The sequence below is a fragment of the Rhododendron vialii genome, chromosome 6a (assembly GCF_030253575.1).
Source record: "Rhododendron vialii isolate Sample 1 chromosome 6a, ASM3025357v1".
NCBI classification, from domain to species: domain Eukaryota; kingdom Viridiplantae; phylum Streptophyta; class Magnoliopsida; order Ericales; family Ericaceae; genus Rhododendron; species Rhododendron vialii.
In genome coordinates, this window is record NC_080562.1 from 40,651,457 (window position 1) to 40,672,680 (window position 21,224).

At 40.3% G+C, this 21,224-nt stretch overlaps 6 protein-coding genes across 6 annotated transcripts; 1 reads left to right on the plus strand and 5 right to left on the minus strand.

The window, feature by feature from the left end:
* Nucleotides 1-538: 538 nt before the first annotated feature.
* Nucleotides 539-1,060, minus strand: LOC131330432 (2S sulfur-rich seed storage protein 2-like). Its single transcript, XM_058364007.1, has one exon. The coding sequence runs from the start codon at nt 1,058-1,060 to the stop codon at nt 626-628; it is 435 nt and encodes a 144-aa protein (XP_058219990.1). The 3' UTR covers nt 539-625.
* A 1,564-nt stretch (nt 1,061-2,624) lies between these two features.
* LOC131330431 (2S sulfur-rich seed storage protein 2-like) lies at nt 2,625-3,319 on the minus strand. Its single transcript, XM_058364006.1, has one exon. It carries the CDS (start codon nt 3,280-3,282, stop codon nt 2,845-2,847), a length of 438 nt encoding a protein of 145 aa, XP_058219989.1. The 5' UTR covers nt 3,283-3,319; the 3' UTR covers nt 2,625-2,844.
* Nucleotides 3,320-5,072: 1,753 nt separating this feature from the next.
* Nucleotides 5,073-6,004, minus strand: LOC131330433 (2S seed storage albumin protein-like). Its single transcript, XM_058364008.1, has one exon. The coding sequence runs from the start codon at nt 5,716-5,718 to the stop codon at nt 5,290-5,292; it is 429 nt and encodes a 142-aa protein (XP_058219991.1). The 5' UTR covers nt 5,719-6,004; the 3' UTR covers nt 5,073-5,289.
* A 1,017-nt stretch (nt 6,005-7,021) lies between these two features.
* LOC131330430 (2S seed storage albumin protein-like) lies at nt 7,022-8,081 on the minus strand. The gene has a single exon (XM_058364005.1). The coding sequence runs from the start codon at nt 7,676-7,678 to the stop codon at nt 7,223-7,225; it is 456 nt and encodes a 151-aa protein (XP_058219988.1). The 5' UTR covers nt 7,679-8,081; the 3' UTR covers nt 7,022-7,222.
* A 2,251-nt stretch (nt 8,082-10,332) lies between these two features.
* Nucleotides 10,333-11,072, minus strand: LOC131330429 (2S seed storage albumin protein-like). Its single transcript, XM_058364003.1, has one exon. It carries the CDS (start codon nt 11,025-11,027, stop codon nt 10,569-10,571), a length of 459 nt encoding a protein of 152 aa, XP_058219986.1. The 5' UTR covers nt 11,028-11,072; the 3' UTR covers nt 10,333-10,568.
* Nucleotides 11,073-12,751: 1,679 nt separating this feature from the next.
* LOC131330435 (protein translation factor SUI1 homolog 1-like) lies at nt 12,752-15,534 on the plus strand. Its single transcript, XM_058364010.1, has 5 exons — nt 12,752-12,910; nt 14,513-14,619; nt 14,838-15,043; nt 15,126-15,179; nt 15,278-15,534. The coding sequence occupies exons 2-5, from the start codon at nt 14,583-14,585 to the stop codon at nt 15,320-15,322; spliced, it is 342 nt and encodes a 113-aa protein (XP_058219993.1). The 5' UTR covers nt 12,752-12,910; nt 14,513-14,582; the 3' UTR covers nt 15,323-15,534.
* The last annotated feature ends 5,690 nt before the right edge of the window (nt 15,535-21,224 follow it).

The following is a 21,224-nucleotide window of genomic DNA, read 5'->3' on the forward strand; positions in this document are numbered from 1 at the left end:
TTATGTAGTGGATAAAATGTATGGAACTTGGAAGAGGGTTGATCTTTGTTGGATGGGATGGTTTGCAGTTTTCCTATCTGATTCTCACTTTATGACATGAAATACTCTACCACTACCACTGTAGCTTATGGAGTTCCCTTTTTGGGGTATGTAATTCTTTTTTATGTGGATCCTAGTTTTTATTGTAAACGTTCAATTTTAGTTTTTCGATTCTAAGATGTGCATGTAATTTCTGGGGATGCATTTTTGGTGCATGATGTGCTTATTGTCTCCAAAAAAAATGCCGTCATTAGTGTGGTGCTTCAGGCAATGTTACATTTTTCAAGTTGTAGTGCCTTATCTTTTCTGTTTAGATTTTCTACGTTTGGATAGCTTTAAGAACACAGGCTTGAAGAAAAAAAATTTAATGAAAAACTGGGGAACATAACTATACTAGATCATAATTTTGGTACGACTCTACTAGTTGGTGCAAGGCCTCAGAGTTGAAAACACAAGGTACACACGATAATGTGCTTATTATATAGTCGCCTTACCCATTTCTCTGGCTAAAAACTAGCTAGAAGGGTGAGCCTTATTATCACAGACATAGCATTGTTGGTGGCAGATTTTAGGGCCCATAGAAGCATCATTTAGAAATTTGGCATTGTTGGGGGCTGAGGTTGCACCTGGAAGGCAGGTTTTCAGCCTGCTGCATCATCTTTCTCATCTCCTCACCCTGCATCTTGCCTTGCTCCTTCTGCCGCCTCACGGCCTCCTTCAAGCCCTCGCACCGGCACTGCTCGTCAAGGTTTTTCAGTTGCTGGCAGCACTGGCGGAGTTGCTGTTGCTGCTGCTGCTGCGGGTTCTGGTCATTTGACATCGCATCATTGTACTCTTTTCCCTGTTGTTGTAAGTACCTCTGGCAGTCGCGGAGGTTTTGCTGCCTCTGGATCTGCTGGCGGCAGCGCTGCTGTTGCCTGGGGTTATCCTCTACCTCAGTGTTTGTTATGGTGGTACTAGTGGCATGGGCTAGAGCTAAGAGGGCTACAAGGGCAGCTACTAGGATTGTGAGCTTGGCCATTGTGGTTCTGTGATGAATGTGAGAAGTTGGAGTTGTGGAGGTAATGAGGCGTGGCGGTGGTCAGTATATATAGGAGGTTTGTGGGTTTGCATGGCTCGGACGTGGAGAATAGCAACTCTAGGTAGTTGGGTGGGTTTTGGAGGGAGTTGAGGTGGGAGGATTGTTGTTTCCACGTTGGTCGACATGCAAACGCTGCCAATAGAAGGTGTTGTTTTGTTGCAAGTTCAATTAGGAATGCGCCTACTTGAGTACGGTTTGTTTCAAAATGAACCGGTCTCAAACGTGCTTTTAGTTAGCTAAATATTAGCGGAGCTCGTATTGTTCTTTACATACAAAAAGGTAAGAGTGATATTACTTTCAACTTAGACATTAAATGTTATTAAAGGAGAGGCCAAGTACACAATGAGAGAATAAGTAGAATAAATTATTTCATTTTCCAAGAATTTAAAACTATAATTTTCATCTCACAAGTAAACAGAAAGTACTCTATTGGTTAGAATCGCTTTCTGTATTCCGAATTTCGTATTTTACATTAACCAGTATAATGAGTTGGTTGGACATTTTATTTGGTCATGAAGGCAAGAAGTTCATTGAGGTTAAAGGATCTTAACAGAGAACAGTTGAATTGTGATTTTGGTCTTAACGAAACATCATCTCTCTCTTGAATGTCTCTTGATGGTACAAGCATGTCCAGTCCAGCTCCCACATGAGTATGCTCTCCCTCCCTCCCTTCTCATGGTTCTTGATTCCTAATACTTGTCGATTCTTCATGACCTTGTGTCCCTTGATCTCTTTGATTTTTTGCAGATTAGTTTGTTTGGTAGCTGGTAACAGTAATGAAATTGAGAAGAAAATTGATCTTAGATGGACACACTTAAAAGTGTAGTGAAACATTTTGTTTATTAAGCGTTACATGTCATTTGTTAAGCGTAATGGGTATGCGTTTGTAATGCTGTTTTTACGTTTTGTGCTATTCATGCCTTCGTGTGAATGTTTTGTTCTTTCTTCTTTTTCTCACTTGAGCTACTGTCAAGTGGATCCCATTATTTTGGCTTCCATTGGATTTCTGGAGGGTTTTTGGCCCTTCAATTGTTTAACTCCAGAGTAAGAAATTTCCTGGAAACCCTTTTATTGTTTAACTCCAGAGTAAGAAATTTCCTGGAAAAAAAATTGAACGAAACGGTTTGGCATGAAAAGGTGATATGTTCAATTTTCATGTCCTTGCGTGGCATGAAAGTCCCAATTTTTTTTTGCCAAGGCATAACTAATTTTGCCAATGCATTGTTGTCTATATTTTCTCCCGAATTTCCTTCAAGTTTCACTCGAGCCGAGGTTTAACTTTTTGGTTATTTCACAAATCAAGTGGAGTCTCTACAAAGCAATAGCTCTGTCTACATGTATTTTGTTCGTTTTCAAGTTTATGCACTTAAGAGAATTTCTCTTTGTCGTAAGTGGAATTGAAGCTTTTGCTATAAGGGTGAGAAGCATGACATGTTGCTTGCGTTTTGATGACGTATAAGCTGCTACAAACTTTATAGCTACGCAAGAAACCGAAAATTCCAAATTAAAAGAAGGAAAGAAGATAATGACGCAAATTTCATACTAGATCATGAAGACTCTTCTTAGTACAAGGCCTCAAAGTTGAGAACACATAAATAAAAACCATACCAATAAACTCCCAGGATCATGTGCTTGTTACTATAGCCACTCTTTTGTCTAACTGAAAAACCAGCTAGAGAAATTGGGCTTTATTATCATGCTTATGGCTAAGACAGGGGCTACATTTAGAACAAAGAGGCCCGGATTTGGCAGCGTCGAGGGCTAAGGTTGCACCTGGAAGGAAGGTTTTCAGCCTGTTGCATCATCTCTCTCATCTCCTCCCCCTGCATCTCGCCCTGCTCCCTCTGCTGCCTCACAGTCTCCCTAATGCCCTCACACCGGCACTGATCGTCTAGGTTCTCCAGTTGCTGGCAGCACTGGCGGAGCTGCTGCTGCTGTGGGTTTTGGTTGGTGATCATTGCCACCTCATACTCTCTCGCCTGTTGTTGTAAGTAACTTTGGCAGTCGTGGAGGTTTTGCTGCCTCTGGATCTGTTCGCGGCAGCGCTGCTGTTGCCCGGGGTTCTCCTCCTCCACCACGGTGGTGGTGATGGTGGTCTGGGTTGCATGGGCAAGGGCTAAGAGGGCTATAAGGGCAGTTGCTAGGATTGTGAGCTTGGCCATTGTGATTCTTTTGATGTGGGTGGTATGGTGGAAGCTGTGGTGGGAAGAAAGGGGTGGGGGTGGTCTGTATTTATAGGAGGTTTTGGGTTTTGCATGGCAGGGACGTGGAGAATCGGAAGTCTAGGCAGTTGGTTTGGTTTTGGAAGGAGGTGAGGATGGAGGATTGGCGCTTCCATGTGGATTGACATGCAAATGCTGCCAACAATGGGTGTTTTATTATTTAAGTGCTTTTGGAATTGGTGAATCCATTTTTTTGTTGCTGGCACAATGTTTCTCTTGCAAAACACCCATTATTTGGTGGAAATGGAAGTTTCTGCTGATGCTGGAGCTAAGAAACAGACCGTGGGTTTTATTAAAGAAAATAAAGACTTTTTGGAGACGACAATCTCATGTTTGTGATCCTGTTGACATGTATACCTTATTTGAAATGCCTAAAAAGCAGAGTTTTTTTTTCAAGATTGTTTGATTTGGTGATTTTTTTATGAAGTGGACCAATGTGTTTTTGTCTCCCTCAAATCGTTTGGAAAGTCATTCAGATTGAGGCTGACTTGTTCCCAAAATAAACCAATCTCAAACGAGCCTGAGTTTTTATGACCTAACTATAAGTAGAGTTTCAACAGTTATATTTCCTGTCATTTGTTTAAGACTTTAAGAGTGTACCAGTAACATTACCATTTTTTTTGGGTAATTAAGTAATGAAGACAATAAGAATAATTTCAATGTCTTCTGAATTCAGCTACTAAAGTGTTCCCACTTTTCTGGTTTCCTTTGGATCTTATTCTTTTCTTACCTTTCTCGTGTTCCAATATCTGCACTTTTCATTTTTTTTTCATGTTCTTGCATGATAGGAGAACTTCATTCAGATTACAGAGAGGAGTTGAATTGTTATTTCGGCCTTTCAGATGTTATTCTGTTACTAAAACTACCTCTCTTGATGGCATAAGGTTCATATCCTATGTGCATGGTTTGGGAAAGAAGTAACAATCTCTTTCTTCTATGATAGTGAGCTTTCTCCCATGAAAACCCTGCGATCGGATCAGGTACTCCTTCCTCCCTCTTCGTAATTCTCTGTGATCTCATTGATTTACCACAGATTTGCGGTAACTTGGGAAATAACGGAATGGGCACTTTTGTTTCCAAATCTTGGATGCTTCTAGCAACTTTTCTTTTATCGTCCTTTATCAAGCATAATGATCATGTTTTTGTTGTCCTTTTCCCACCTTTGCGCTAGTGTTCTGCCGAACACGAATGTCTTTGATTCTCTTTTCTGACATCATTGTAGCGTGTTTCCCATTTCGTTCGGTTTTTCATAATCTTAGTTTTTGCCTTTTGTGTTACCGCAGTTGTGGTTGAAATTACCTGAAGGAAACACTTGGGGTAAAGACGCTGGAAAAGGTTATACGTGCATCTTTTGGGGTAAGATGATATGTGCATTTGTGATGTCTTGCAAATCTTTAATTTTTAGCAGATGTATCAGTCTCAGTATTTCTTTCAATTCCACTGGAACCAAAATTGCCTCAGTACATTCTCCATTTTCTTTTATGAATCAATTGGAGTCTATATTTATCCTCTAGTCTTATTTCCGCCTCTCTTTTTTGTGTGTGTGAAAATGGTCTTGTTTTTTCTTTTTATTATTGGGTGTATTATGGGTTTCCAAATCTATGCAAAGAATTCATTTCAATCTATCTTTCTTGTATGTGAAATTTGAAGCTTTCTCTGTCTGGGTTTGAAGTATGTTGCTTCTTATTTGTCATTGCCGGCATCTAAAACAACTAAGAAAAGGAGGAAACTGAAAAACTGATATCATAATATTAGATCATAAACACTCTCCTTAGTACAAGGCCTCGAATTTGGAAAAACCCAAGACACACTTAAACACACACGATAATGTGCTTAGTACTACTGTCGCCTTACCCTTCCCTCTGGCTAAAAAGCTAGCTAGAACGGTGAGCTTTATTATCATGCACATAGCTACATCTAGTCCGCCAACATAGCACGCGGCCTCATTTAGAACCAGGAGGCCCGGATTTGGCATCTTCTAGGGCTGAGGTTGCACCTGGAAGGCAGGTCTTCAGCCTCTTGCATCATCTCTCTCATCTCCTCACCCTGCATCTCGCCCTGCTCCCTCTGCTGCCTCACAGCCTCCCTCAGGCCCTCGCACCGGCACTGCTCGTTCAGGTTCTCCAGCTGCTGGCAGCACTGGCGGAGGTGCTGTTGCTGCTGCGGGTTCATTGCCATGTCGTACCCTCTTGCCTGTTGTTGTAAGTGCATCTGGCAGTGGTGGAGGTTTTGCTGCCTCTGGATCTGCTCACGGCAGCGCTGCTGTTGCCCAGGGTTCTCCTCCTCTTCCACGGTGGTGGTGATGGTGGTCGGGGTTGCCTGGGCAAGGGCTAAGAGGGCTATAAGGGCAGCTGCTAGGATTGTGAGCTTGGCCATTGTGTGATTCTTTCGATGTGTTTGTTATAGGTTGGAGCTGTGGTGGGTAGAGAGGGGTGGGAGTGGTCTGTATTTATAGGAGGTTTTGGGTTTTGCATGGTTGGGACGTGGAGAATCTGAAGTCTAGGCAGTTGGGTGGGTTTTGGAGGGAGGTGAGGCTGGAGGATTAGTGCTTCCACGTACATTATTGGCATGCAAATGCTGCCAATAAAGGGTGTTGTTAAGTTGTTCACTTGTTCTGTTTTTAAGTGTTTTGGAAGCGGTTAATGGATTGTGTTATTTCTCGTTTTTTTTTTTGTTTGAGTTACGTTGTCCAATGTTTCTCTTTTTCTTGTTTTAATTTTATAAATCTTTATATAATTCTCTAATGTTAGCAAAGAAATCGTCCTCCTTAACGATAAATGAAGTTCTTTATTTCTACATTTTAAGACATTGTACTCTTTCATATTTAACTTGTTTGTCACTTTCAACTGATGTCAAAACAAGTTTTAATCAAGCTAATGATGAGCTGAGGGAGTATTGTAGTGTTATTCTAAATTTGAGCAAGCTCAAAAAGCTACTCACATCTATTGTTGAAGCTTTTCTTGGTTAACTTTTCAATTAGCCTGGATTCGTCGATATTGTGCACTTTCTGGTAGCACAGGTCTTCCTTGTCATGAGATTGATTATTTCTCTCTTTATAAGTGCTTCCAAGGCATTCACTTCTCTCTCTCACTATGGGATAATTTGTTGGGCTTCGTTAATTGTTGTGAACTTTGTAGTTTTCTTCTCATGTAATTCGCAGTATGGATGGAAAATATTATATTCTAGCTATCGACCACCCGAAAAAAGTTTGACTTTGGTTACATAACGGTCACTCTCAGTTGAACTGCTTCCAAATGAGTCTTTTTTTTAATGACTTAGTATTAGTTAAGTTTCGGTCTCTTTAACTGATTCTTGTAATCTTATCAATCTTCACAGTTTCCTTCCAATTCCACTAGAACCTAGTAGATTTCCTCTGTCCAACCGAATCTGTAAAGTCTACATCAGCCTTTTCTTATTCCATAGTCGTGTTTCTGTAGCTCTCCTTTTTTTTTTTTTGCTTTTGTTCTGAATCTTCTGATAATGGTCTCATTTTTCTGTCCACTGGCTGTTGTAAAATGCTGGTTTTCGGATTTATGAAAAGAAGTCAATTTCTCTTTGTTGCATCCAAAACTTGAAGCTTCTTCGTAGTTGTGGTTGCTGGCATGTTAACTGTTTTGACTGCTGCTAACTTGTTACTCCCACAACAAAAGAACTTAGAAACACAGCTAAGAAAAAGGAAGAAAACAACTGAAAACAGATATCATAATATGGATCACAAAAGACTCCTTAGTACAAGGCCTCCGAAGTTGAAACACACGATAGTGTGGTTATTACAATAGTCACCTTACCCCTATCTCCAGCTAAAAAGCTTGGCTAGAAGGATAAGTTTTATTATCATGCACATAGCTAAAGTCTACCCAGTAGATTGTGGCCTCATCATTTAGAACATGGAGGCTCGGATTTGGCATCGTCGGGGGCTGAGGTTGCACCTGGAAGGCAGGTTCTCAGCCTGCTGCATCATCTCCCTCATCTCCTCGCCCTGCATCTCCCCCTGCTCCCTCTGCTGCCTCACGGCCTCCCTCATGCCCTCGCACCGGCACTGCTCGTTGAGGTTCTCCAGCTGCTTGCAGCACTGGCGGAGCTGCTGCTGCTGGTGAGGGTTTGGGTCGGTGATCATCATGACGTCGTACCCTCCTCCTCCTCCTCTCGCCTGCTGCTGCAAGTACCTCTGGCAGTCGCGGAGGTTTTGCTGCCTCTGGACCTGCTCGCGGCAGCGCTGCTGTTTCCCGGGGTTGTCCTCCTCCACCACCGTGGTGGTGATGGTGGTCCTGGTTGCCTGGGCAAGGGCCAAGAGGCCTAGAAGGGCAGCTGCTGCTAGGATTGTGAGCTTGGCCATTGTAACTCTTTGATGTTGGTGATAAAAGTGGGAGTTGTGGTGGTAAACAGGGCTGGGGGTGGTCTGTATTTATAGGGGTTTTTAGGATTTGCATGGTTGGGACGTGGAGAATCCAAAGTCACAGGCAGTTGGGTGTATTTTGGAGGGATCTGAGGCTGGGAGCACTGGTGCTTTCCAAGTAGATTTGCATGCAAATGCTGCCAATAATTGTTGTTGTTTCGTTATTTAGTGCTTTTGGAATTTTGGTGAATCCATTTTTTAGTTGCTGGCAATATCTTTTGGCAGTATCTTTTTTTGCACAAAAAGATGTTTCTTTTGTAGAAGTGAAATTACTTGTTGGACATGGAAATGTTGGCTAGAGCCAAAAACAGAACATCCAGACACCATTTTTTTTTTTTTGAACGGTAAAAATGGATTTTATTGATCTTTGGAAACAAGTTACAAAGATTAAAGGAATCCAAAGCACGAGACATCACAACAAAACGCGAGGAACCCACATAGGAGGCACCCCAACACATTGACGATCACATGCCGCCAGGACCCAAAGGGAAAAAACACCACTTCACTGACGGCAAGAAGCCAGCCATGACACCAAAAAAAAACCCCAAAATAGAAACACCTCTCCAAAAGCAAAACCCTCAAAAAGCATATTGTGTGCTAATATCGCGTGCTAATTGATTTGTATATTGTTTGTTAATTATCTTGTGGCCTTGTTGGTTTTATTTGGGATAATAGGTTTTGGGTTTACCTACTCAGATATGTGTATATTTTATTATATTTTGTAATTGGAACAACTTACAATCTTTTCATTTGTGGTTTAAGCTTCTCAGCCGAAGACATCTATTGGGAGATCGAAGCCAAATATTGACAAGATGGTTAGGCATTTGACGTTTCCTGAGTGGGTATGTGACCATTTGCTCTGAAAGAAGATATGGGTACTGAATTTATTTATTTTTTCAGATGGGAGGTTCTGAGTAGAATCAAGTTTTCTGGAGTGCATTACGAAATGAATGACGATGTTGGAGACATTCCCAATCGTGTTGATATATCGGTCATGTTTCATAATTGGTACTATGTTTAAAACTAATCGGAAATATCAGGTTTTGTGGACCTGTCGTGTAACGGGTAAACGTTTTTTCCAGCTCTAGATGGTTTTTTTTTTTTAAAAAAAAAAAATACCATCTCGAGAGTTTGTTCAAATTGAGGTTGAATCGTTTTCAACATGAACCAAGTTCGCACGATTGGAGCTGAATATATCACAGGTAGAACTATGAACTATGTTTGTTTCATTGTTGTACATGGGTAGGTAGCAATGACGTCAAATCGGGTTCAGCAGCTTTGTCCTCAAGGTTTTAAGAGGCCTTGAAGACATCGGATTTGGTGTCTTCATGGACCTTACGACGATCTAGTCAGAAAACGGAATCGTCGTCAAGGGACCATTTTTTTGTGGGAATATTAATAATGATCTTGTACTATTTTATTTTTTCCTGGTTTTTTTTGCCTGGTACGGATGTGCAATTTTCATGTCTTTGCATGATGTGGGGGTCTCAAATTTTTTGAAAATGTATTGTTCTCAGTACTTTCTCCCAAATTTTCTTCAAATCCCACTGGGACCTAAATTTCCTTGGTGTAGCCGAGCTGGAGAAGTCCATCTTACCCCTGTGCATGAGGGGGTGATCCACACTCAGGCCTATTCAACATGGGTAAAATGGACTCTCATTTTTCTTTGAGTTTTTTTTTTCTTTCTGAAATTGGTCTTATTTCTTTCTATTGGCCGTGTTCTGTTGGTTCTCACTTTTATGCAACAAAGCCCAAAACATATACCCCGAAATTATCCCGAATAGACTTTTTAGCAGAATTTATAATCGTTAATAGACTTTTATTAGCGAAATTATCCCAAATAGACTTTTTAGAGGGGTTTATAACCGTTAATAGACTTTTATTAGCGGTTAGAAATACCTGTTCTCCTGTTCAGGATGGGTATATTTTTCGGAGTACCTAGCATTGCGCTATATGCAAGAAGTTGTGTTGTTACATTTTCATATTAAATGAAGTATATTAATTAATCTAATGTCATTAACGTTAAGTTCATTTTTTAACTGAAGTCTTATTAATTAATGTGTTAAATTATACATGTACGTAGTTAATTGAGATTCTACCTATGGACTATATAGAGGTCTTCTTCATGTGTTTCTAAGGAAAATAAGTGAAGTAGTAAAAAAACAAAAGGAAAAACTATTTTCACTATTTCGGGCAAAGAAACGTGTTTTTATTTGGTGGAGCTTTGGGCTCACACCATTGGTACAGAGTGTGTGAGAGCCATACAACTTGAGTGTTGGGCTGATGTATCCTAGGAGAGAATAGTTATTGTCTGCTGCATTGGTTGTTTGGATTTCACCCACCTCAGAGGCTATATCTCCTTAAAGAAAACGAGATTTCTCGCCCGTGCCTCAGCTATTCTGGTATTGTTCTGAATTTATTAAACATATAATCTACGGTAATTTCACCGACAAGTTGAATTTCTGTTTGTTCTATATATATATGTAAAATATTTAAAGCTTTTCTTGTACAGGTGATCAGAAGAGAGATCAGTGGTGCTTCTCCTGGAAATGTTATTTGAACGAAATTCGAACATCGGGTAAAAAGGGGAATACTTTCTGAAAAGGATATCATATTTTCTACATATAACGAACACTCATTCTTAGTACAAGGCCTCGAAGTTGAAAACACAAAATACACACACGATAATGTGCTTATTACAATAGTCACCTTTTACCCCTCCTATGATCTCCAGCTAAAAAGACTAGGAAGAGATGTGAGCTTTATTATCATGCACATAGAGCAAAGTCTACCCAGTAGTAGATTTTGTGGCCTCATGATATAGTATCATTTAGTACAAGGAGGCTCGGATTTGGCATCGCCGCGGGCTGAGGTTGCACCTGGAGGGCAGGTTCTCGGCCTCTTGCATCATCTCCCTCATCTCCTCCCCCTGCATCTCCCCCTGCTCCCTCTGCTGCCTCACGGCCTCCCTCACGCCCTCGCACCGGCACTGCTCGTTGAGGTTCTCCATCTGCTGGCAGCACCGGCGGAGCTGCTGCTGCTGGCGAGGGTTCGGGACGTCGGCGGTGATCATCGCGACGTCGGACCCTCCTCCTCCTCCTCTCGCTTGCTGCTGCAGGAACATCTGGCAGTCGCGGAGGTTTTGCTGCCTCTGGATCTGCTCGCGGCAGCGCTGCTGTTGCCCGGGGTTGTCCTCCTCCACCACGGTGGTGGTGATGGTGGTCCGGGTGGCCTCGGCAATGGCTAGGAAGGCTACAAGGGCAGCTGCTAGGATTGTGAACTTGGCCATGCTTTGAAATTGGTGGGGTTTCTGAATATTTAGCTGTGGTGTGGTGAGATGTGGTGGTGGCCAGGGGGTTGAATTTATAGTGGTGTTTTGGGGCTTGCATGGTTAGTACGTGGAGGAAAGGTAAGTTCAGGGGCTTTGGGGGAAGTTGAGGTAGCTGGACAGGTGCTTCCACATGGATTGACATGCAAATGCTGCCATAATAATACAGTGAAGATTTTGGAGTACTTGATGAATGCATTTGCTTTGTTGCTTTTATCAAATTTGTTTTTGTGTTTAAAGAAATGGAACTGTTTGGTAGAAGCCAAGAAACAGATTACCTAAACAACTGTTTTCTATATATGTTGCAGATATATATGCATTTGATAATTAAGATGATTTTTGTATCTAATTCATCCAGGGTTCCAAAGAAGGAGATGTGAGGCCAACGAAATCCTAAGACAATAAAGACCCTTAGGGTTAGCAAGGGCTGGTGGGAGCGGGAGAGATTAGTCCTGTAGTGTACACAAGCTTGGCCCGGGAACCACTCTCTATTACCCAAAAAAATTGGTAGTCAGTTGAGAAATTTCTATAAATTTAAATGTTCAAATCTTTACTCGTCTTTGTTTGGAGCATCTCCATTTGATTTTTTTTCGAATATGCTTGTTAAGACTACGTTAAATGACAAAAAGTGTTAAAAGTGGAACCGAAAATTGTGTGTGATTAGATAGAGAATGAAAAAATCGTACTTTTGACATTCTAAGATATTTTTATAGTACCCTGGAAGTTTTCAGGTGCAAATTGGGTACCACGTGGCCGTATTCAGCGCACATCGATCCGTACCATCCAAACGGATCTGAACACTCTCTCTTCCCCTAGCTGACCACTCTCTCTCCTCTTTCTCTCTCTCTCAAATCCTAACAATTCAATACACGTTTGGACGATTCGGATGTGCGCTCAGATACGTCGTGGACTATACCCTATCTGCACCTAAAAACTTTTCCACCCGCACGCATGTTTTTTTGCGTTTTCGTCACCCTCTAGCTTATCTCTTTCTTCTCTCTATCTCTACAACCCTTTCACTATCGAAAAAAGCACTTTTAGTTAAAAACACTAAAAAAGTGAGTAACATAAAAACGCCCATTTAAAGAGTCAAATGAATGACATTTGAAAGAAAACACGTATAAACTAATTTGTGCTAGTAAAAACTTGACACTAAAAAGTAGGTTAAAGAGACAATTAGATATGCCCTTGGCAAACAAATTTTCAAAACATGACCGAACCATAAAACTTCACATTTCGCATTCACGAAAAGCCAAGCTTTTGGAGAAAATTTTCGATGCGACAATTATTTTGGAACGTCTCTCCGTTATGGAGTGGGACAAACACATATTGTGCCCACGTCATGTGAGATGGCATTACAAAAAACCGTTGCGTTGAAACTTACTACAATAGTAATTATTCAATAGTCCAGGAGTACCGCCCACGTGATACTCCGGATTATTTTACAATCACACATTTCTGTGGGACCCTTACATTTAGTAATAGACCCCACATGAATATGTGTAATTGTAAAGTGGTTCCCGAACTATTTTATAGTTTCACGAAACGTATTTGCTAGCGTTTGTGTACATTTCTCACTCAATGGGCCAAAGGCAATATCCAAGACGCGTATTTGGGCTTTTGTTCAGCCCATAGGCCCCGTATCCCACATGAGCCCAGCCCACTGTCTCCCGACAACCGGTTCGTGAAGCATCCATCCCGTGCGTCGTTATTAACTGAACTCGTGTTTCTCGTTTCTCTCTCCTTCCTCCTTTGACTGCAAACATCTCTCTCTCTCTCTGCTCAGGCTTATCCGTAGTTGGGGTTTCTCCTCCTACCGGTCGAAACCCTCACCGTCGGATCAGGTACTCTCTTTCGATCTCGATCTCCATCAACAGCCTCCTCCTGATGCCTTGAATACCCTTCGCAATTCTGCTTAGATCTGTTTGATTTTTGATGGGTTTTGCTTGTTTGGTAGCTGATAAAACCAATTGAACATGAAAAGATTTGATCTTGGATGATAGTTTACCCTCTTTAAGTTTTTTTTTTTTTTTATTTGTTTTCCGTTTCTGATTCAGTGCTTTATGGTAGAGAAATATGTCACTGCAGCTTGCAAAGTTTGCTCTTTTGGGTTGCGTTATTCGTTTTCTGTTTATCTAGTTTTCTTGTAAAGATCCTCAATTTTTGCTAAACTGAGCTGTGAACATGAAATTTATGGGAATCGGTCCATGATGTGTTGCGGTGCTTGAAATAACGTTAGATTTAGCGAACACGAAGATTATATTATAGTGCCTTTTTTTTTTCGCGCTATCTCTAGCCTCTAGGGCCGTTCAAATTGAAAATGGAAGTTCAAAGAATTGAAAGCAATTGCTTTCCAGCTTTCCCATCAGTATACGACAACCAACAGTGGTTTTTGGCTTAAGTGTCTTCTCCAGCCCTTACTCAATTTTTTACCCTAAGTTTGGGTAAGAGCTTCATTTGGTATGAAGCAGTCCGATGAGAAAATTCAAATCGAAGCATAAATTTGAGGAAAAGCTTCATTAATGGCATAGTTGTAAATTTGAGAGGGCGAAAACGGCCTTAAAAATTTTGAGTAAGGATATGGGTCTCCCTTGACTTGGTTAAAAATTTGAGGAAACTCAATATGAAATGGGTTTGAGTCAAGGGTTGGAGTGATATCTAGGGGGTTTAACTCGGAGTTTAAAAAAGGATAAGGGTTGGAGATGGTCTTAGAAGTTGGATCATTACTAGAAAAACAAAGCAAGAGGAGAAGGAGGTTGTGTTTGGGAAACATGTGATACCATGTAATCATAGACAAGGTAGCTCAAGTCATAAACACCGAGAAAACGCTTAGAGGAGCGACTAAGCTTTCACAAGGTATGAGCCGTGGCTGTTGGGCAATTGGGGCCCCAACTACTTTCTTGTATAAGCATTTGTTCTTAAGACAAATCTTCTGTGGTAATCTTAAACGGGTCAAATAGATTAACAATTTAACAGCCGAATGATATTCGTACCCAAGTGAAGTGGAAATTGGGAAACATACAAATTTTGGGGTTGAGTTATCCTTTGAACATGTACATACACTGTTGGCACTGGAGTGGCGGCAGTGACCACTGTGGTGACATGAGGCTGTGGTGGTCAGTCCTTAATGGTTGTGGTCCTTGTGGAATTGAGAATGGGTAAGACTGTAAGACTTCTGCATAGCTGTTAGAATTCGAGAAACATGGAACCTCTTTGCAGAAAAGGCTTTTGAATGTTTAGAACTTTGATCGGAATTGGCATGCTAGTCATGACTCACACATGTGTACGAGTATTTGTTATTCATGTTGTATGTTAATCACGGGGGAGTAAGAAGGTCTACAACTACAAGGCTTTAATGCCTAAATTGTTTGACTGTTGCTCTTTGTGGATGAATTTGAATAGCATTCTTTGTTTCATATGCTAATTTGGCTTTCACTCTCATCCAGGTCTGAGTATTGGACTTCAGCTCTTGAAATTTTTGGGTTTGCATCTGTTCAAATATACAAGCCAAGTTTCATGTCTGAGCTCGACATCCAGATTCCTACTACTTTTGGTATGTAACCTTCATTCACAGCTGGTGTTGATTATATCTTCACGCTTCTATAATCTTTAGTGTGAGTTCAGTTTTTTAAAATCGAAGTAGTTCTTTGTCCCCTAACAAAGTGGGATACTAGTTGAATAAAAGTCTGTGCATGTACTTGAAGCAGACGATAGACTTATCGTATTTTCAGCCTGCAATATAAGAAATTTTGCTGCCATCTGGTTGTCCAGATCCGTTTGCTGAGGCAAATGCTGAGGATTCCGGTGCTGTGTCAAAGGAGTACGTGCACATTCGTGTACAACAGCGGAATGGTAGGAAAAGCTTGACAACTGTCCAGGGGTTGAAGAAAGAATTCAGCTATAATAAGATACTCAAGGACCTCAAGAAGGAGTTTTGCTGCAATGGCACTGTAGTCCAGGACCCAGAACTAGGCCAGGTTTGTTTCAATATTTGAATAACCCGGCTCAGTATTTTTGGCTCAGTGGTCCTCTTACATTGATATTGTTGATTTTCTTAAGGTTATCCAGCTTCAAGGTGATCAGCGAAAGAATGTCTCTACCTTCCTTGTTCAGGTAATATCTTGCAAGTCCATAGTATCGTGCGTTACTTTACTGTGTACTTTTTCTGCAGAGTGTTTTAACTTGAACTCCCCATTCTTCATGGTTAACAGGCTGGCATAGTGAAGAAAGATAACATCAAAATTCATGGTTTTTGAGCTGCTTCACGCCATTACCCCTGCAGTTATACTAGCCTCTTATGTCAGTGCAAGAATCTCAAGTTAATTTGGAGACCAAACTATTATAGTATATCTCCGTGCTTGTGTGGTACTAAGTTGTGTTTGTTGTGTCCTTAATATTTTCAGCATATCAGTAATGTGCCATGGGATGCTTCTTGATTTTATTTATGCAAGATTACGATTACCGTAAAGCAGAATGGGATTTGTGTTTGTTACTCTCTCTCTCTCTCTCTCTCTCTCTCTCTCTCACACACACACAAAACTCCCATCATGTTCAGTACTCCCCCCTAAAATTGGACTTGCTTGTTTGGTACTTGATTCTGCCTTGATCAACTATTGACATAGTATGAAAAGCAGAAAAGCATTCATTAGTACCTGGGAACTCCGAAGTACTTGGAGAAAAGAGGTTCTTGTAGAGTGGAATACTTGAGGTAAAGACGTTCTTTGTAGAGTGAAATACTCGAGGAAAAAGTAAGTTAAATGAACACGGCACACAGAATGGTTGTAAGAGTGCTTGGTAATTCGAGAACTTAAAAGATTGTTTTTGGTATGGTGTTGCTCTTATACTTGTCTTGTATTTCTGTGGGCATAATTGAACTGCAAATAATAGTGGGGTGCGGTAATCGTCGCTGTTCTACTTGTCTTGTATTTCTGTGGGAATAATTGAGCTGCAAATAATCTTGGGATGTGGTAGTCGTTGCTGTTCTATTCTATGCATTCACATAGGAATGGGATTCGATTGCAACTCTCGGGTACTGCTGTCTGAAGTAAGCACCTGGGTTGGCACTATTTTTCGGTCTTAGCCTAACAGGAATCGAAGCACTTTGAGTTGATTGATTTTGCAGCTCTGCGAAAGGTTTGCAAAGAAGCAGCAAATATGAGCAGTGGGAATACTGCCAAGGCAGTGGATCCGGCAAACAAAGGCTAGGGCTCGTCAACGAGCCAAGCAGTGAATCATGTTTTGTTGGAAATCTTAACAAGCTTGCACAATCTTGGAGTTCATCACTAGTCGATCTCGACTCGAGTAGTTTTTATGTTATATAGTTTGCCAAATTTGGTTTGAAAGCTTAACGAGCATAACAATAAAATACAGAAGGGTGATTTGTCTAGGTAACAGATAAAATGATCTCAAATGAGCTTTTAACGAGCTCAAATTTGAGAGCCTCTTTGGTTTATCCGTCCTACCAAAAGCTCAAGCATTCTGAATTATGCTAGGTGGAGTATGTATTATCTCAGTGGCTGCATACCCAAAGATAATTTATTTTAACACACCTGGATGGCTGTGATTAGTCCTCATTGACGCTCTACCATACCAACCATTCCACAGCCCCATTTTGTCAACTACCATTCTCCTTGGCCTTTCCCACCTTCCATTCTTCTACAGAAGATACTCTTTTTTGGGTGGAAATTCTCTTTTTACCTCTGATTCTCTCTCTTCTTTCTCTCTCCTCCCCTATTAAGACATCCAAGTCCCACCATTTTCAACACGTCTCCTCTCCGAGTTTCACCAAACAGATTACCATAACCCAAGAAAACAGAGTAACACGGCACTCTGTTTCTTCTCTGTTCCTAAAGAAAAAATGGCTGACTTGGATCGCTCCTCGAAAGATACATCTGTGGACTCTGGAGGTATGGACTAACTATTACCTGCCCTTTGGAAAAAATTACTACATGGGTTTGGTGTCCCCAAATCAATTATGTCTTCTTCAGTTAGTTACAGTTCTTCACTCTTCCCCTGTTTGGCGGTTGAGAAAAGGTGAAAAGGAAAAACCCATTTTTTTTTATAACCAGGTGTCCGGATGGGCTTATACAGACTTCGCCGTATGGACTGGCCAAAGAGTTGATAGCACGTTTCGACTTTCGAACCTGACATTAGAGAAAACCTATTTTTGTCAACTACTGTAGTTGACAGAGAGATCGACTGTGCTCCAAAATTGATTCCTCTCTCAAGCATCCAAATGGGTTTTTGTTTCTTGTTTTTTTTTGTCAACTACTTTATTTCCTTTTTTAGAATTGTATTGGTTACTATTACCTTATCGTCTATACAAACTCATAAGTCTCTTAAATTACTCCTCAAAATTCATCATCATTCAAAAATCACTATAGCTGTCTAGAGTTAAACTAGGAGGCATTAAAAACTGAGTGTATCACACACCCAGGGTTGCCCCAGTGGTTCGGCCGGATGTCCGGGCTTTGAGAATACTCCTCAACCTCAAGGTTTGGGGTTCGATTTCTCACCGAATGAGTACCTTAAAGTACGTGGGGGTCGTAACTATTGTGGTCACACTAGCTCTCCGGAGGTTTAGCACAAGGCCTCAGAAAGCATTGGCCCGCCTTCGAATTTACCCGTGCTTCTTCATTAAATTGTACAGGCCAGCATCACTTCAATTATTCTTCTTTTCCCTGTTCATTGCAAACCGCTTATCTGTTTCCTCTTATGCAGAGGATAGTCAAGACTCAGAGCTTCAATTCTCCGAAGACGAGGAAACGCTTATCATCAGGATGTTTAATCTTGTTGGGGAGAGGTTAGACTCCTTGTTTTACTCTGTTACGTCTTTGTGTTTTTTCAAAACCTTTCACATTTCTGTGTAAGAAAAAGAATTAATTTCGCGCGTGGTGCATTCAGATGGTCTCTAATTGCTGGGAGGATCCCCGGAAGAACAGCTGAAGAAATTAAGAAATACTGGAATTCGCGGTATTCTACGAGCGAATGAAGTGCTCAAAGAAACCAACATAATAGTAGGGAATTGTGTGTGTACATAATGGTTTGTGGGTGTGTATATAAATTAAAGGCGATTTTGGTCATGGTTCTACCGATGGGAAGGGAAGAAAAAGAGGTTTGGCCAATCTGTTTTTTGGGTGTGGCTATGGGCATGGTAGGTTCAAGTCATTATACAGAAAGAAGGGGTTAAATCACCTGAACCGAAATTACCGATGAATTTTTTTTTTTTTTTTTTTTTTGTGATGCTGCGGTTTGAAATTTGCACGGAATCAGCTATACGAAGCATTTCGCTGCAAGTGATCTGGTGCAAAAAGAAGAAGCTAATTTTGGTGCAAGATGTGAATGTGGCTGAAGACTATATATTGGTATCAACTAGATGAGATCTCTGTTTCTCTCTCTCTTGGTGCGCATAAAGTATATGATTGCACTCAATGAATGGTAATCCAAGTAGTATATATCATTATCTGTTGCAGGAAAATTCTTAGGAGTGTGTGCATATCGACTATCGTGCCTCAAACATCATTCTTTTAAAGTTCTTATTTTTAAATAATTTATTTTTCGTTTTACAAGAAATGTTGTTCTTTCACAACACATTACCTTTAATTCAAAAAATAAATATTTATTTGAAAAATAAGTACATATTTTAGTTAATGTATCAGGGCCTCGTAGTAGTTTTGTCGTCCTGAGGAGATGGTCTACAACTCTCCTTATTGATTTCTGGGCACATGGAATTCTCTATTCAATAGTATATATACCAAGTAATTTTATTGAATGAAGTCTTGGCATTGTCTTTGAGAGGTAGGGAATGTGGGGAATGCGGTATTATTAATGCATATTATTAATGCATTTCTAACGTGTTTTAAAAAAAAGAGAAAACTCTAGTAGTCAACTGCGATGAGGAGAAAAACAAAGGCAGCCCAAGCCTTAAGCCATTAAGACCAAGCCTAGCACTAAACTTTTTACTAATGGCACTCCACTTTGTTCATGAAGTTACAAGTAATAGTAAAAATTAGAACGTCATTAGTAAAAAGTGGAGCACGAAAATCAATTTTCAATTCGATAGGCCAGCCTCACCCTTCGTACTGTGTATTTTAACTCCCCTAGCATCATCCAACATCTGCTCTAAAAAAAAATTGGTCAAAAAATGTATATTACATGGCTACAACATTGTGGAAGAAAGAAGATGCCTCTAAAATAACTAGGGGTGAGCAAAATAACCATGAAACCGTGAATCCAGTCCAAACCAATCCAAACCGAACAGTTTGGTTTGGTTTTTTAATGATGTGGTTAGGTCTCGGTTTAAAAAAAATAGAAACCGTGTTAAATGGTTTGGTTTATGGATTTACGTTAATGGTTTTGGTTCCAAACCGATCCGAACCGTGTAATATATATATATATATAGTTTGTTTAGATATACTTAATAAACTTAAATTCTTTATCTAATATTCTATTCCACCGCCCTATTCTTTTCTTTCACTTCCAATATTAATTTCCTAAACTTCCTAATCCTACAATTTCATTACGCTAAACATACATGGTTTGGGCTTAGTAAAGTAATTTCCTACTTTTTTTTTCGGTAACTTATTTTCTAATGTATTCTATTCTTATTTAGTTGGTTGATGTTAGTGAGTTTTGATGATTTTAATAAATTAATTTCAATATAACTTTTAGTTTAAGTTATCTATGCAATTTTAAGTACTAAAATAGTTTATAGTAATGATATCTCAATTTTAAGCAAACCATGGTTTCAAACCGAAACCAAACCGCCTTTGAATGGTTTGGATTGGTTTGGTTTTATGAATTTTATGGATTGGTTTGGTTCTCTAAATTCATAATCCGTAAGTAGTGGTTTGGTTATTGGATTACTATAAAATCAGACCAATCCAATTCATGCTCACCCCTAAAAATAACATCTACTCTGGGCCGTTAGGAGAAGTTTGAAGAACTACTAAATGATTGCCAGAACAAGCTAAGCTACCTTTGCCGAGCAAAAAAAAACAAGCTAGGCTACCTAAAGAATCAGCACAACGGTTGGCTTCACGGAAGACATGATGTACTTCCAATTATTTGAGACGATCCAAGAGAGACCTGCCGTAAGAGAGAAAGTTGCTCAATTCATGATTTCCAAGCTCTCTATCTTTGACTTTGACCTCCGTAAACTTTATTTACGGAAGGCCCAGTTAAAATTTTCTCTCTTTATAAAAACAAACCATCCAGAATAGTATTGCTACTATTCTTATGGAGTACAAAAGTTGGATTCAATGATTGATACATGTCTTTGCCCTAGAGTTTAGAAGAATTACAGTTTGACACCCAACAATAAAATCATAGTCCGCCTCACTACCAGGTGAGAATTTTTTCAGTGCCGGGTGGGTACCACGTGGTGCCCGCTCGGCGCATTCAGGCCGTCCAAAAATATTTTGGACGATCCGGATTATAAAAATATATATTTTCCTGAAAAGTTAAACTCTTTCCTGTAAAAGTTTTTTTAAAATCCGAACTGTCCAAAACACTTTTAGACGGCTTGGATATATGAGCGGACACCAGGTGAAATATACCCACCCAACACTGAAAAACTTCTCCACTACCAGTGTGGAGAGTGAGATTGTTGATGGGTCTTAATGATAAAACGGCCTCATTGATTGTCCTCGTCACAACCATTAATTTATGGGCCTTGTTATCTTGTCAAAAAGCTTACTAGAAGTAATTGATAAATTGAATTCAAAATGAATTTCGCACAACCCATATTGAGATTTGAGGAGAAGTTTTTCAGTCCCGGGTCGGCACGGACCACGTGGTGTCGAGCACGATCTCGGCCGTCCAAACGTATTTTGGATGGCCCAGATCTGTTTGGGTAATTTTTTAGTGTAAAATTATCAAAATACTCCCTCAAGCCACATTTGGACGGCGTAGATACGTGCTCGGCACTACGTGTTCCGTGCCCACCCGGCACTGAAAAATTTCTCCACATTGAGAGAGACGATGAATGACCAACCGGGATTAAACAATTTTGGTTACTTATAGATATCTCGATCGGTTTTCTTCTTATGAAGAAGAGAAATCGATATCCGATGTATTGAGCATTGAAACAATAGAAGTTCTTTCACATTGTCAATATCAATAAAAAATAAAACTAGCTACCTTACGCTTGGAAACGCA